General features: G+C 39.9%; 1 protein-coding gene across 8 annotated transcripts in view; it reads right to left on the bottom strand.

The window, feature by feature from the left end:
• Positions 1–3,187: 3,187 nt before the first annotated feature.
• Positions 3,188–14,521, bottom strand: part of PROX1 (prospero homeobox 1) — a 53,157-nt gene continuing 41,823 nt past the window's right edge. For 7 of the 8 annotated variants that reach the window (XM_045452523.1, XM_045452524.1, XM_045452525.1 and 4 more), the window contains one exon: positions 3,188–8,862. In XM_045452523.1, coding sequence (XP_045308479.1) covers positions 8,674–8,862 — 189 coding nt within the window. In that variant the 3' untranslated portion in view covers positions 3,188–8,673. The remainder of the gene's footprint in view (positions 8,863–14,521) is intronic. The other variant, XM_045452530.1, reaches the window with a different exon arrangement.

The following is a 14,521-nucleotide window of genomic DNA, read 5'->3' as shown; positions in this document are numbered from 1 at the left end:
AGGGAAAGAGGACTGAGAGGAGGAAATGCCTCGACAGACTCCTGCATTCGGGCAAGGTGTAGCCACGAGTGATACCCCCCGAAAGACCTGGCTTTGTGTTTTCTGGGGGAGTCCTCCAGCCCTTAATCACTTGCATTTAGGTGACCTTGGACCTAATATGAAAATGTGAAAGGTATTCCTGTGCGCCATCTATCTTTTTATGCATATACCACTGGAAGAGAAACATAACCAAGTCAGCGATGGCTTGTTAACTTTACCAGATGGCTCATCCCTGTGAACAGAAGGAGGCTGGGGCAACACGAGAGCACTACGTGCTTGACAAGGGGTTGAAACACTGAAGGAAGAATGGATCATGAACACGGAGAAAAAGATCCAAACTCACACCTGGTCAACTTCAGAACTTTGTCCGTGCCTGGTCCTGCATCTTAAATTGCCTTTCTTATGAGAAGCAAAAATATTTTACTAAACTTTTTTTTTCCCACATAAGACTCTGCCAGAGAAAGTCAACAGGGTGGCTACACTGATCATAAGACTCCATTATAGCCTTTTGTAATTCTCTGGAGTCTTCTGGGCGCTCAGGGGTTAAGGGTCTTGCTTAGGTTTCCCTGGATAGTAAAGGTTTTTAGAAATGAACCAATTAAGGGGCACGTGGGTGGCTCAGTTGGTTGAGCTGGTTGAGCATCTGACTTCAGGTAAGGTCATGATCTCACATTCGTGAGTTCGAGCCCTACATTGGACTCTGTGCTGTAGGTGTGGAGCCTACTCAGAATTCTGTCTCCTTCTCTCTGCCCCTCCACTGCTTACTCTCTCTCTCTCTCTCTCAAAATAAATAAAAATAAAAACTAAAAAAAAAAAAAAAAAAAAAAGAAATGAACTGGTTAAAGGCAAGTCTTCTGACATCCAAAGCAGTGCTCTTTTGATTACTTTTCTTTTAGTTAAAGAAGTTACCTTTTTTTTTTTAATTTTTTTTAACGTTTATTTATTTTTGAGACAGAGAGAGACAGAGCATGAACGGGGGAGGGGCAGAGAGAGAGGGAGACACAGAATCGGAAACAGGCTCCAGGCTCTGAGCCATTAGCCCAGAGCCCGATGCGGGGCTCGAACTCACAGAGTGTGAGATCGTGACCTGAGCTGAAGTCGGGCGCTTAACCGACTGAGCCACCCAGGCGCCCCAAAGAAGTTACCTTTTAGGTTTTTACCCCAGTGTCTCGACCCTCCCTCCAAAGCGTTATATTATTGGTTGAGAGGAATGTAGCATTTATATAAATGTAGATTTAGTAATCTTTCACAATTTTTAGACATCGTATCAGAAGTTTTTTTTTTCTTCCTTTAAACAGTATTAGCTCTTTTCCTTTATATATACTCCCCTTGTATTTATGCCTTTTAAAATACTGGAGCATTCATGGATTCTAGAATTTGGCAACATGTGGCAAATATCTGAAGTTTTCCTATGACTTTCATTCAGGGGCATTTATTCCTTATCTTTGCGCGTGCTCGTAAATTAATTGTCGAATTGTGGTGCTTTTTAGCGGTTAGTCTTTAAGAAAAACTTGTAAATTACTTATGATGGTAAATGGAGATAGCAATGAATAAGCCCAGCATTTTCTTTATTATTAGTTTGTAGAGTTTATAGTTTCAAGTAGAACATGAGTCATGGCAGACGTGGAGACATCTGTGGAACAAGTTTTGGTCATCAAGGGTTGGATCGCTGTTGAGGATGGCAGTACATATTATTCTAGACCAACGCCATCGGATAGTCGAGAGTCACAAAAGTAATGATTTGGCGTTATATTTTTAACAAACCTGTCAGAAAACATTACCACTTACTGTAACTTTTCAGTAATTTAGTTGCTACCTGGGTTACCCAATCTAGTTTAAAGTGGATCGATTTCAAATAAATACAAGAAGATGAAACGGTCATTATATTACTTCAAATGCCTTCTTCCTTCCTTCTGAGTGCAGGTGGAAGAGGAGGCAAATCTTTTTTTTTTTTTTTTCCCCTCCAATCAGGGAATAAATATTTTGGCATAGAGGGACATAAGCATGCTCTTTTGCCCAATTTAGTTAGGAAGACTGGAATTTAAATCTGTGCCACAGATAGAAACATAACTTTAAGTGAAAAAAATACTGTCGTTATTTACTAGTTTTGATATTGCATTGATTCTAAGCATCTTCATGTGAACAGGGTCAAAATAGAATTTCATCATTCAGGTGAAAGTAAATGAAATCGGAGATTAAAAAGACCCAGTCTACGATAATATGGAAGCCAGAAAGGGAGCTGCAGCTGTGAATGATGTATAATAGAGTCAGTTTCGAGGAGGTAAAGGATTTTTGCTAATTCTTCATGCTCCTGATTCAAGGATAAAAGAGACAGGATTTTAAACCAAAGTGAAAGAGATGAAGGAAATTTTCAAAAGCCACAGACCAGTGTTCTTAGTATGAAATATGCTGCCAGTCATCATGTCTGAAGGAACATTCTAGAAAGGTTTTGGAAAATTTACATTAGTACTTAGTTCTGAGTCCAACCAGAGTAGAAACAATACGAGCTCTCGTTCCACTTATTTCAGTGATATATTTGCCATTCTTTGACTTTAGGGAACATGTCCCCTTGTTCTGAGAATCGTCAGACATTTGCAGTCGGTGAATTAAATTGAGCTCCCAACATTGTTTTGAGCCAAAGCTTTTATCATTTAAAAATTTTGAGGGCTAACTAAAGTTAAATCTGTGAGAATAGATAGATTTAAAAAGAGATCTAATCAATTACTACAATAGTCTCAAGTCAAAAAATCATTGCTAGGAGTCGTGTGCATTCATGTAAGGCTTGTGTAATTAAGCATTTTAATAAAAGCAAAGCTCCATAATTGATATTAGTCACAACTTGCCTGATGTCCTCCAATGAGACGCAGGTCCAAAAGTTAAATGTCACACGTTTAAAAACCAAATCAAGGGTGCCTGGGTGGCTCAGTTGGTTGAGCATCCGACTTCGGCTCAGGTCACGATCTTGTGGTTTGTGGGTTCGAGCCCCGCCTCAGGTTCTGTGCTGACAGCTCAGAGCCTGGAGCCTGGTTCGGATTCTGAGTCTCCCTCTCTCTCTGCCCCTCCCCTGCTCACACTCTGTCAATCTCTCTCTCAAAAAACAAAAAAAAAAAAAAACCATTAAAAAATTAAAAAAAAAATCAAACGGCACTGAGCTTGTAATGTATATTTTATTTTGCACAAGCTTGCATATATACTGCACATACATTCAGTTTAAGAGAAGATGAAAGGCACACAAGGCAATTGGACTACTGTATCCTTTAAGTGGTACAAAGCAAAAGGTAAAAGTTTGGAGAGTATACAAAAGCTTAAAACACACAAAGTAAAACCCCCTACCCACCCACCCCCCAACAACTGTTTTCTGTTTTAAAATTTAGTAGCTGCCAAACTAAATTTTTGTACTTTTACTTTAAAATCAATTGTCTACTGCACCTTTTTATTTTCTTTTTAATATGGACAGGGAGTCTCATTTTTTTTATCATATCAATTAATATTACAGTACATCCTTGGTAATACAAAATTGTACACCTTCATCAAATAAATTAGGATAAATTAAACCAATAAATTATGCAAAGTCTTCAGAACAATAGACAACAACAAAAATCCACAATTGAAATTGCCTCTAGCTAAAAAAAAAAAATCAAAAATTGACTTTATCAGTTCAGTTATTGTACTATATTCAAATCAAAGGGTCTTTATTACAAAAAAAAAGAGCTTAATAATGCTATTTACAACATATTGCTAAATAATAGAAAGGCAGTGTTTTGTCACGGTTTATACTATATACATATGAAAAATGGCTGGGACGACATTGGGAGAAACTATGACCTTGGATTTTTCTAGGTAGCTCTGAGACCAACCCCAAATACGTTGTTGTTCTAATTCTAATTTTGAAGTGGTAATATGCAATTTCAAAATGCCTTTTCCTCCCATGTAGAGGATTCAAATATTTTTAAGATACAGAATGAATGCATTTTCACAAAAGAGGGCCAGTCTGTTTGCCTTTTCCGCTCACGTTTGTGCATTTTAGGGGGTATCCGATTTGAGAGAGGGCTCCGTTGAATGACTCAAAGTCCAGAGGCTTCCAGATCCTGTTATATTCTTAGAAGGATAATTATAAGAAGATGCAAAGGTTAAATGCCAGTTTTGATCCCAGCTCTGAATATGAACATTTTAGCTTTAGTTTTTTAAGATGGTTTACAACCAACAGATCGACAGAAAACAAAACTGCATTTCCTTCAACATAACATGTAAGTGCAATACAGTAACTGCTTACTCATATAAATCAGTTACATTCTTTTAAGGGGAGCTTTTTGAAAACAATGCTTCTTGTAATTTGCAAACACAGAGTTTTGTACCAGAAGGAAACATTTGTACTATTCACACCAATGAATATTCTATAATATACATGGCAAAGAGATTTTGCTCTGTCCTCACATGTACAGCTTTGAGGGAGTCTGTAAACCACTTTTTCTTTGATGAATTTATGATTGCTTCTGAGGGACAGCCTATTTTTAAAGCCCCCACATCTTTAGCTTTCTGACTTAGTATTAACCTGTGTGTGTGTGTGTGTGTGTGTGTGTGTGTTGGGGGTTACTTACTGTTTTCATGTACATAAAAAGAAATTTCATAAATTTACAGAAACTGCATTACCCTTGCCCTTGACATCTGATGAAAGAGACTGTTATCTTTTAAAAGTAGAGAGCAGGATTTTCAAGAATGCTTTCAACTGTCTATACAGTCACTGTAGTGTTCCTAATAAATTCAACAGATGTTGTGAGAATGTAGTTATTTATTAAAATCTCATGTCTTACGTAACCACAGCCATGAGGTTAAATATTTACATTGCTTTATAAAAGTTCCCCTCTTGCTTTAGTGTTTTTGTTTTGCTTTTTTTGTTGTTTTTTACAATTTTTAAAAATGATATTCACCCACATCCCTAGCACAGCAACAAAGATTCTGCAAACATAAAACACTTTAATTAAATAATACTCGGAGGCACAAAGCAAACTTCAGGAATATGTGGGTGAACGTTTCCTTAAATAATTACTACATCCTACCATCTTCCAAGTGGTTTTACCATTTAATGTGAAACGTCCTCCTTAAACAGCCAGAGATACAGTAAGAATTAAATGTTTTGTTGTTGCAAATAGAACATTCTTTTCACAAAACGTAACAAATGTCTAAAATAGGTCCTTAAATCTAGATAGGAAAAGGTAAGCTTTCCACCTCACACGCATATATATATGTATATTTTTACATGTGTGTATATGTGTGCATGTGTTTACGTTTACCCACCCGCACACACATATATAGCACATGGTATGAAATATTGCTTCTATACTACTTTTCATTAGGCTAAGAAAACACAAGATTTGCACCACAGTTACAAAAAATTGGCTTCTACAAGAATTTTCAAAACTCGGATGCTGCTCAAACAATTGAAGAAAAAATAATTTGCGGTATCAAACTGTTCTAAAAATTCTCTTCTTCAAAAACGTATTCTCCCGCTTTGTTTTAAAAAGACACAAAATATGCATAGCTATCAACGTTATGTCAAACAGCCAGAAAAAAAATCTAGTGTTTATTGCAGCTGTAGTAATTGGAAATAAAGTCAAAAAAGATGAAATCCAAAGCCACAGAAGGCACAAGAACAATTGTACTTGTGGGAAAAAACTGGTATTTTTGAAGGATTTTTAAAAATCCCCCCGCTGGTGCATTTTAGGTCTAGGCACAGACTATAACCTCAAGTGTATATGCAAAAATAATTTCGGGTTAGCAGAAAATAACTGGAAATGTGGTATTTCAACATGCACTTTAGACTTTTTTTCCTATGTAAACTGTCCCTCATCCTTCACCCTCCCACCTTCGTAGAAAGTTAACTTTCTCCCAAGTAGCCAATTTTTTTTTCACTTGGTGAGAGTTGAGCTGAGATTTGAAAGATGGTGATTTAAAACAAACAAACAAACAAAAACAAAAACAGAAAAGAAAAACCCCAAAATTGTTCAATAGGAGTTTTGAGAGACAGGCTTTTGTCACTTTCCAATGCACTGGGAGGCACAAGATTTTACGATCGTAAAAGAGGAAAAACCACCTAAAAACAAAAGTGATCGAGTTCTGTTTTCAGAACAGAGAGATGAGTTTATCCTCAAGCAATTTCTACTCTGAAATAGTTTCTACGCCTCAGTGAACATTGAGCGGATGTTATCATAGATAAGCACAATCAACATTGGTTGTGAACACACACTTTTGCTTAATTTGTCTATTTAAATTAGAAAGGCAGGGGAAAATAATACGAAAGATCCAAATAAGTCTGGAATCAATACTGAATTTGCCCCAGATCAGAAGATACTCGCAATCTGTCTACATAGGTGGATGCCCTACGGTTTTGCCTTCTACCTTGCAAATGGCAACACAATGTTGATACAAATTACATGGAACAGCAAAGACCCGGGTGTGTAATGACGTGAACAATGAATTCATACTCTTTCACATGAAGGAAGGCAAAAGAGTGTGACCACAAGTTGAGATTGCTTCCCTACTTTGTGCCGATTCGATTTTCTTTTCTTTTCTTTCTTTTTTTTTTTTTTTTTTGGTTTGCATTCTATTCCAATGTAATGATTATCCGAACACGTTTTTTTTTTTTTTTTTTCCACCCCCAGGCAAAGCCGGAACAAGAACAAATTGGATCTGATGGCTCTGTGTGCGTTATGTAGGGGGACACGAGTCGGATGATGCATTTGGCTGTGGGGTGCAGAGTGAAGCCAGGGGCGCTCCTGCCTGTGTTTGCTGCACTCCGTCCACACTGTGTGAGCCTGTTAGCCTCTTGAATGATGCAGGGGCATCATAGGACTGTGCCGTTTAATTTAAAGTCAGCAGGTTTTAAGGCTTTGTGCTGACAATAATTGCCTCCATACATTCCTGTCCATCAGCAGAATTTATAAATGATGTTAAATTGCGGTGATTGGGTCAGCTAGTTAGTCACATGGGCCAACCTGCATTTCTCCAAAGTCAAAGGTGGTTTTTATAAAAATTAAGGAAAAATGGTATTTGTGTTCTCTATAATCTAAATACCAGGTTTGTTCCTGTGTCATTTTAAGTGCGTATCAAATGACTTACGGAGGGGGGGGGGCGGGGAGGGGGGCTTAGAAAAGCCTGTTAGGATGAACAAGGAATTCTTACTGCATCTGTACACAAAACCCATCTGAAAAAACAAGCGTGAATGCCATACGACTTTTTAAAAGCAAGCATGGGACACTGTACACCTTTGAAAAACTGGAAAAAAATCGAAAAAGGAAAAAGAGGAGAACCATTGAAGAAAGCATAAAATAGCAGCTAGCTTTCTTATGTATGCTGAAATTGTGTCTTTTGGGTTAACCCCAAACCTTCCTATGCCATCCATACACTGTTCGCACATTTTGGTCAGTACTAGCTTCTGAATTAGAAGAGACTTTATCAGTTGCTTTAAAATGTTGTACCTAAAATGAAGAAACACTTAATTAGACTGTCACCGCTCTGAATATCCATCAGGGTACTGTGGAATTGTATATGAAAATGGGTCATTCTCACACGTGCTCCTCTCCAGAGGTGAAGATCAAGTCAGCCAACGAGGTTCTAATGCAGGCAGGAATTGTACGGGTCAACTTGGGATGTCCTTTATTCCTTGCTATAGAAAGGTATTCAGAAAATAGTGTTTTCTTGAAAAGCGTGTCAAATATTCAGCAGAAATTATAATCCTTCGAAGCACATCAACGAAGTTGAGCAAAGAGTACATTTGAAACGTATGCGCCTCTTAATATCTGAAGTAAGACAATAGAAAATGATGCTCTAGGGTTTTTTTTCTCTATGAAGAATGATATATACTCGCTGACGATGAAGAGCCTGTTGTAAAATTTAGAGAGGTAATTTGAACACCATGTACAAATTCCTAGTCTCATTATGAAAGAGTCAGTTTTGTGTAAAACTGCTTTGCCTCCGTAAGAAACTGGCCCTAGCTTGGGCTCTTTGCCACTTTTCCTTGGAAAAGCTTGATAGTGATTATTTTTCTTTTTGGAATTTGGCCTTTCGGGGTAACTTTTGAAAAGTGAGCTGTTTACCTGCCGCTGGCATTGTTTTTCAACGTGTGATAAAAAGCTACGTACGGAGTTCCAACCAAACAAAATATTTAAGTTTATGTAGTGGTCTCGTTGAGTTTTCTGGCCTTCTTAGCAGTAAAAACAAGAGACACCCCACCGTTTGGAGAGCGGTCCTGTGTCACGGGCCTCCCTCCACCAACTGCCATTTGCAATAAACCATCAATCGAGCAGAGGCACCTTTGAAATGCCTTTCCTTGCTAATATAGATTTTACACACATCAACATTCTTTTTCCCTGAAAATTAACCCTATTTTTAAGTCTCCAAATGTTAAGGGCTTTGGGCAAAAGTAAACTAAAGACAGAAGGAAAAATAACCATCCCCTTGCGATGGAAAACGAAAGGAAATGAGCGAAAGATGATAAGGGGGAATTACCAGCTGATTTCATAACACATCCATGCCTCCCATACACATATATATGAAATCAAAATCTAGACACGTACAACGTGGACATCCAAAGGGGACTGCTACTATTCATACATTCGAAAAGAGTTGTCGAAATTTCTACTCATGAAGCAGCTCTTGTAGGCAGTTCGGGGATTTGAAAATCTCGGGGACTTCACTATCCAGCTTGCAGATGACCTTGTATATGGCCTTCTTCCAGGAAGGATCAACATCTTTGCCTGCGATAATGGCATTGAAAAACTCTCGTAATGTGATCTGCGCAACTTCCAGGAATCTCTCTGGAACCTGCTGATACAAGGAGACAATGGCATTAATAAAGTTTTCAGTTTCAAGTCTCCAGTTCTTCAAAGGAAACTGAGCTAAGTTCCTTCCTTCAGGAAGGGGCTTACACGGCACCTGCATTTGCTAAAAATGGCCGGCCTCTATTCTCTTATGTAAATTTGTTATATATAGTAGCATTGTAATGTGGGGTTGACAGCTTTGCGAAGTTTTAGAAAGGGACTCGTGCAAAGGATCCACGCAGACATACTGAAAAACTAGGGTCCCCTGGGGCGCCTGGGTGGCGCAGTCGGTTAAGCGTCCGACTTCAGCCAGGTCACGATCTCGCGGTCGGTGAGTTCGAGCCCCGCGTCGGGCTCTGGGCTGATGGCTCAGAGCCTGGAGCCTGTTTCCGATTCTGTGTCTCCCTCTCTCTCTGCCCCTCCCCCGTTCATGCTCTGTCTCTCTCTGTCCCAAAAATAAATAAACGTTGAAAAAAAAAAAAAAATTAAAAATTAAAAAAAAAAAAAAAAAAAAAAAAACAAAAAACTAGGGTCCCCTTCTGAATATCTGGGTGAGAAAAGGGGACATGCACTGTTGGGATTCCCCACTTCGTACACAGGTGTATTCCAGGTGCAAGTTTCCAGCTAATCTTTCAGAACTTCAATCCTATTTCTCTTTGATTCCCGTTATGAAAACAAAACGTGTTCCCAAAAGCAGGGTAAGAAATAATTGGCCTTTGATAAAAACGAACCCCCCTGTAAAGGAAGAAAGCCTAGAATTTGTTTCCTGCATAAGTGGAGGGTTATTGACTCACCTGCTAAATTGGATATGAGAGTAATATGCATCACAAAGTACTCTGCATACAGAAAGGAATGAGATAATGACACTAACGCTGAATCTCCAAATACAAAGTTTTAGTGACTCCTAAAATTCTACATCAGAAAGTACTTTACTTTGAGATTAGAATTGTCCCACAACAGTGATTTATGCAGCTGATAATAGTAACCAAAGCTAACATTTTTGGGGTGCTCATTACGTGTCAGGCGCTGTGTTGTGTACTGACTGTGAATGATGCCATTCAATTCTCCCAACATCTCTATAAGGGGTCATTATCCTCTTTTTACAGTGGAGAAAACTGAGGCTCAGAGAGATCAAGGTAATTTTTCAAAGCCCTTATACTCTAAGATAAACATTCTCCAAATGTTCTTTTCAGAACCCCTATTTGTTTATCCTTTTCTTCCAGAGTAACTTAATAGAAATGTGCATGGGTGTGTGTGCCCGTGTTCTTAATTGTTTATTTAATAGTCTGACCTCTTGTCCAAGAAAACGGTAGCTATTGATGTACTTAGTATTCTTTGTCAGTTACTCAAGGTAAAGCATCCACACCAAGATAAAGGATTTGCAGAACCATTCGGTGAACTCATAATTTTCCAAGTACACACTGACACTCAGTAGATTTCTTTTAGTGGGGGTACTTATACGTTAGTAATGTTTTATTTAATAGCAAGAGCAGATATATGAGGAAGTAAATGCACTGTAGTTGTATGTGTGGACAAGTCTTTCCACACATACGTAAGAAGTGAAAGATTTTCATCTCAGTTCACGTATGCCTCTTAACCAAAGTCCAAGGGAGGTAGTGTCATGTTGAACATATATGATCTCTTCCTCCCCACCTTTTCTCAATTTGTACAATTGGCCATTTTAAAATGAGAGTAAGTATTAAAGATAACTAAAATGATCACCAGGCATCCCCGTTTGATACATTTAAAATTGGACAAAGAAGCTCACTCCTTCCAGTGGTCAGTCACTCGTCTTCTGTAAAGAAAACTAGTAATTCCCCAGAAAAAGAAGGGACCCCATTTGGGGTCTATCGGAGTCTAGAAAAAGTGAAAATTTTGAGTATCCCCTTCCAAAGACATACACACTGGCCAGTTTCTCAGGACATAGCTCCCCCAGATCATCCAAATACCGCCCTGTCCTCCATGGATGGGCAAACTCATACACCCCAATGGCCATTCCCCGATGAGAATTCATCTGCATTTTCTAGAGAACGTTGGCGATTTCTCCCCAAAACCCCCGAAGATACATTTGTATTTGTGGAACAGGAAGAGCCTGGAGGAGAGATTAGCTCTCCAACTCACCTCGCACTAAATAAAAAGTCATTAAGCAGCCTTTTGGAGTACTCTCCTCTCTTCCCTCAAAGATAATCCTTCACATTTTATCAGATGGGCATTTCTGAGGGAGGGAATCTGGCTGGAGAACGGCAAGGCAGTACAACTACACACTCTACTTGGTTTGGGAGCTGTTAGCCAAATGCTACAGAAACATAATCATAGGCATTTATTAAAATAAACATTTCAAGAAGCGTGGTTTTCCCGGCCATTGGCAACAGAGGCATGACAAAGATCTATGTTCCTCCAACACTCGGGAGACTCCGCATAGCATGAGAGCTGTAAAGGACAGTGGGTATGTCCTTTACAGATGAAGTCAGAGAAGGCCAGAAGCCCCTCCACACCAAGGGCCCCACAGGAGGGCTGGGGCACCGGGGGCCAAGAGGTATTGCTGGAGATCGTCAGAGGACAGAGATACATCTAGAGCAGCATCAGCACTACAGGAGGGAGGGAAGTGTAGTTCTAGGGTTTGCCTGAGAACAAATCAAAGGAACTTCTCTGGGGGAGCACGTGGATTCCACCCTATCGTTATCATCCGCCATGCTTGTTAATGGTTTTTAGTGGGTTTTCATCTTGTTTGAAACATTCATTTCTTTTGGTAGCCATCTTGGGCTGCCCTCTCCCATCTTTTGTATTTACGACTTGTGTTGTTTAAGTAATGAATTTATCACAAGATGTCTTTAGATAAAGAGCCACGGTTTCTATTCTTTGTCTCCCCCATAATGCTTAGTCTTTCATATTGAGAACTTGCCTTCTACTTTAATCCATATTACTCCAGAGTCACACTTACCTTCTCCCTCAATATTTAAAAAAAAAAAAAGAAGTTTTAAAATAACGACGAAGAAAGATAGCATTTAAAGAGTTGGACTAGATCTCAAAACTCATTTTCTAGACAAAGAAACGAGACTCTACAAGATGACTAAATTATGAGAGGAGACTCATGTGAAATAACATGTCCAGGTGTCTTATCATTAAACCATGCTGGCTCCTTCTTAATGCCTTTTCAGTAACTTCTATTTAGATGAGGCATCAAAACCTTGACAAGCTGCGGATCTGTGACTGAGACAAATCACGAAGAGCTGGTAACTTCAAAATAAATGTGAATGGTACAAAGGATTTCCAGGGGGAGACTTGGGTTATTAGTTTATGTTTGAGAAGGGATGAATACTTTTGGAACAAATGGAATGGTTTGCTAATTTAGTGCTTACTTTGAAGCAATAACTCCTACAACGGATTGGGCTGGTTTAAAACAGTTGATAATGAGAAATCCTCTAATACTAGAGCAATGAATCTTTTTTGGTGGCTCCAGAGAGGTAAACTGATGAGTAACAACTGATCTTTTGAGAGAGTGGTCAAGGAGTTCCATCCACAGGTAGAAATACCACCCATGAGAGAAGAGACCTTTACCTTTCTGCTTCAAAACTTTCCCCAGCTCCATTTAACAGAGTAAGAGGGGGGTCCTTTCTGACTTGGGGGGGGGTACTATCTTAGAATTCGGGCTTAGGAGAATGATGTTGCCATATTTTTCTGTACCTCTTCACACCTAATGGATTTCCAATCACTAACAAACATCTGCAGAAAATCCCTTAGTGACAAGTAATCCCTTATCTAGGTTTCTTTTAATAGAACCCAACAATCTGCAGAATGAACCCCAGAGTCTCTCCTCAGCATCAGGTGGTAACAGTCAATCAAGCCCCTGGAATGCAAGACAATGCAGGCTGCTGGGAGGGGGGAGGGAAGGCCATGCCTTTGGACATGCCACAGGGGAAAAACAAAAGGCTTCCAAAGACTCTGGCTGCAACTCCGAGGCTATTGTGAGAGCTGCTGGTGCCGAGTGTTCTTCAGGAGAGGAGCATGGAAAGTTTGCCTGATACAAAGGCATCCCGATATAGGAGCCTCACCCCAAATGGTCTTGCCTCTCCTTGCCTTGATATTTGGAGGAGAATATAATTGCGAGGAGGTACTTGAAGGCACTTAAAAATTTGAAGGGGGCTGGCTACCAGCATCTACCAATTTCATCACAATTGTTTGTACTTGAGTCTCCTCAGAGCAAACAAGGGCCTTATGGGCTTTGATGAAATGGGGAAATCGGGAGGATGTTTTCCAACCTGCTCCAGCTGTGCCCGGGTTGCGCGTGCGCGCACACACGCACCCAGGCGCACGCACTCACGCGCACGCACGGTATGTTGGGTGAACGGCTGTTTTGCTGGGTGGTGGTTGTTGTTTTTTTTTTTTTTTTTTCCTCTCTCGGAGTGAGTGGCAAAGACACATTTTCTCCCTGTCTTCCTCCTCCTCTTCCCAGTTGCTTTACCTTCAAGGATGATTTGTTTTATTAAACTGACTGTCCCTAGCCTCTGCAGTACATAATAAAAGCCTGACAGAGCAGGCTGCCTGCCTTCTGTGTCCTGCAGACACTCATCATAAGTGTCAGGACATACCAAGGTTAGTGGTCACTGCAAGTGTGCTCGCTGGCCCAAACCTTGCCAAACGCTCTTGGCAGCTGAATGAATGTCACAGAGAATAGAAAGGGAATTACAAAGGTTAAAAAGAAGACAGCCTCTCCTATTTTCTGGAGACGGGAGAAGCTGATTTTTCACACCTCTGAAATATCCCCAAGCTCATCCCTTGGCCTTCTGCAGGGGACCTGAGCCTGGTCCCTCGCACAGCTCCCCACGGATGCCTCTCCATCCTCGATCCCCTTTAAAAATCGGTCCACTGGCCTAATTTCAGCAGTGAGATGATCTGCACTGAAACGGACAGAAAACAAACCAGGCATGGTGCTCTCTCCCCAGCCCCTCCCCCATGACCAAAGGCTCAAATGGCTTATCAAGGTTATCAATAGATCACAATCTTATCAAGGGAGATCATCTTTTCAACTAGTTTTTTTTTTTTTTTTTTTTTCCCCCAAACTTACTCTGACTGGGAAATGTAAAAGGAAACCTATGCATGGGCAGGAGTATATAAGGGATGGAAAAGTAAAATCCTGGCTAGTATTTTGGTGAATTAGTTTGTGTGTGGGTTTTCTTTCTTCTTCCTCCTCCATTTTTTTTTTTTTTTTAATACTATAAAAGGGCAATAAAATGCTGACTGTAAGAAGACAATGTCAAGGAGAAAAGGGTACTGGTATTTTGGATACTCTTCACTGCTCGCCTTGGAGAGAGAGTTATTCTTGTCACAAACCCTTTTGTCTGCATCTGCTGACTGCTTGCCTGTAGCCAGCAGCATACTTTAACTGTTTTGTCACCTCCTAACATCACATGCATCAGCTGTTGGGCTTTTGTTACGGGTATTGTAGAACTAATCCACTGTGGCTGTTCTACTGTGCAGTAAATAAAACAGAAACGGGCTTCTCAGACAATTCTGCATGAATATTTCAGATGGCTTTACAACTCCAATTCACAAAATCAAATAAATAAATAACTCCCCCAGCCTCTACCCGCACAGAAACAAAACCCCTCAAACTAGACCCAGATGCCTCCAAGTCAACCGCATTGAAGACACTGACTTGAGCCTTC

The sequence above is a fragment of the Leopardus geoffroyi genome, chromosome C3, assembly GCF_018350155.1.
Source record: "Leopardus geoffroyi isolate Oge1 chromosome C3, O.geoffroyi_Oge1_pat1.0, whole genome shotgun sequence".
Classification (NCBI taxonomy): domain Eukaryota; kingdom Metazoa; phylum Chordata; class Mammalia; order Carnivora; family Felidae; genus Leopardus; species Leopardus geoffroyi.
This window is presented reverse-complemented; position numbering and strand designations above follow the sequence as displayed.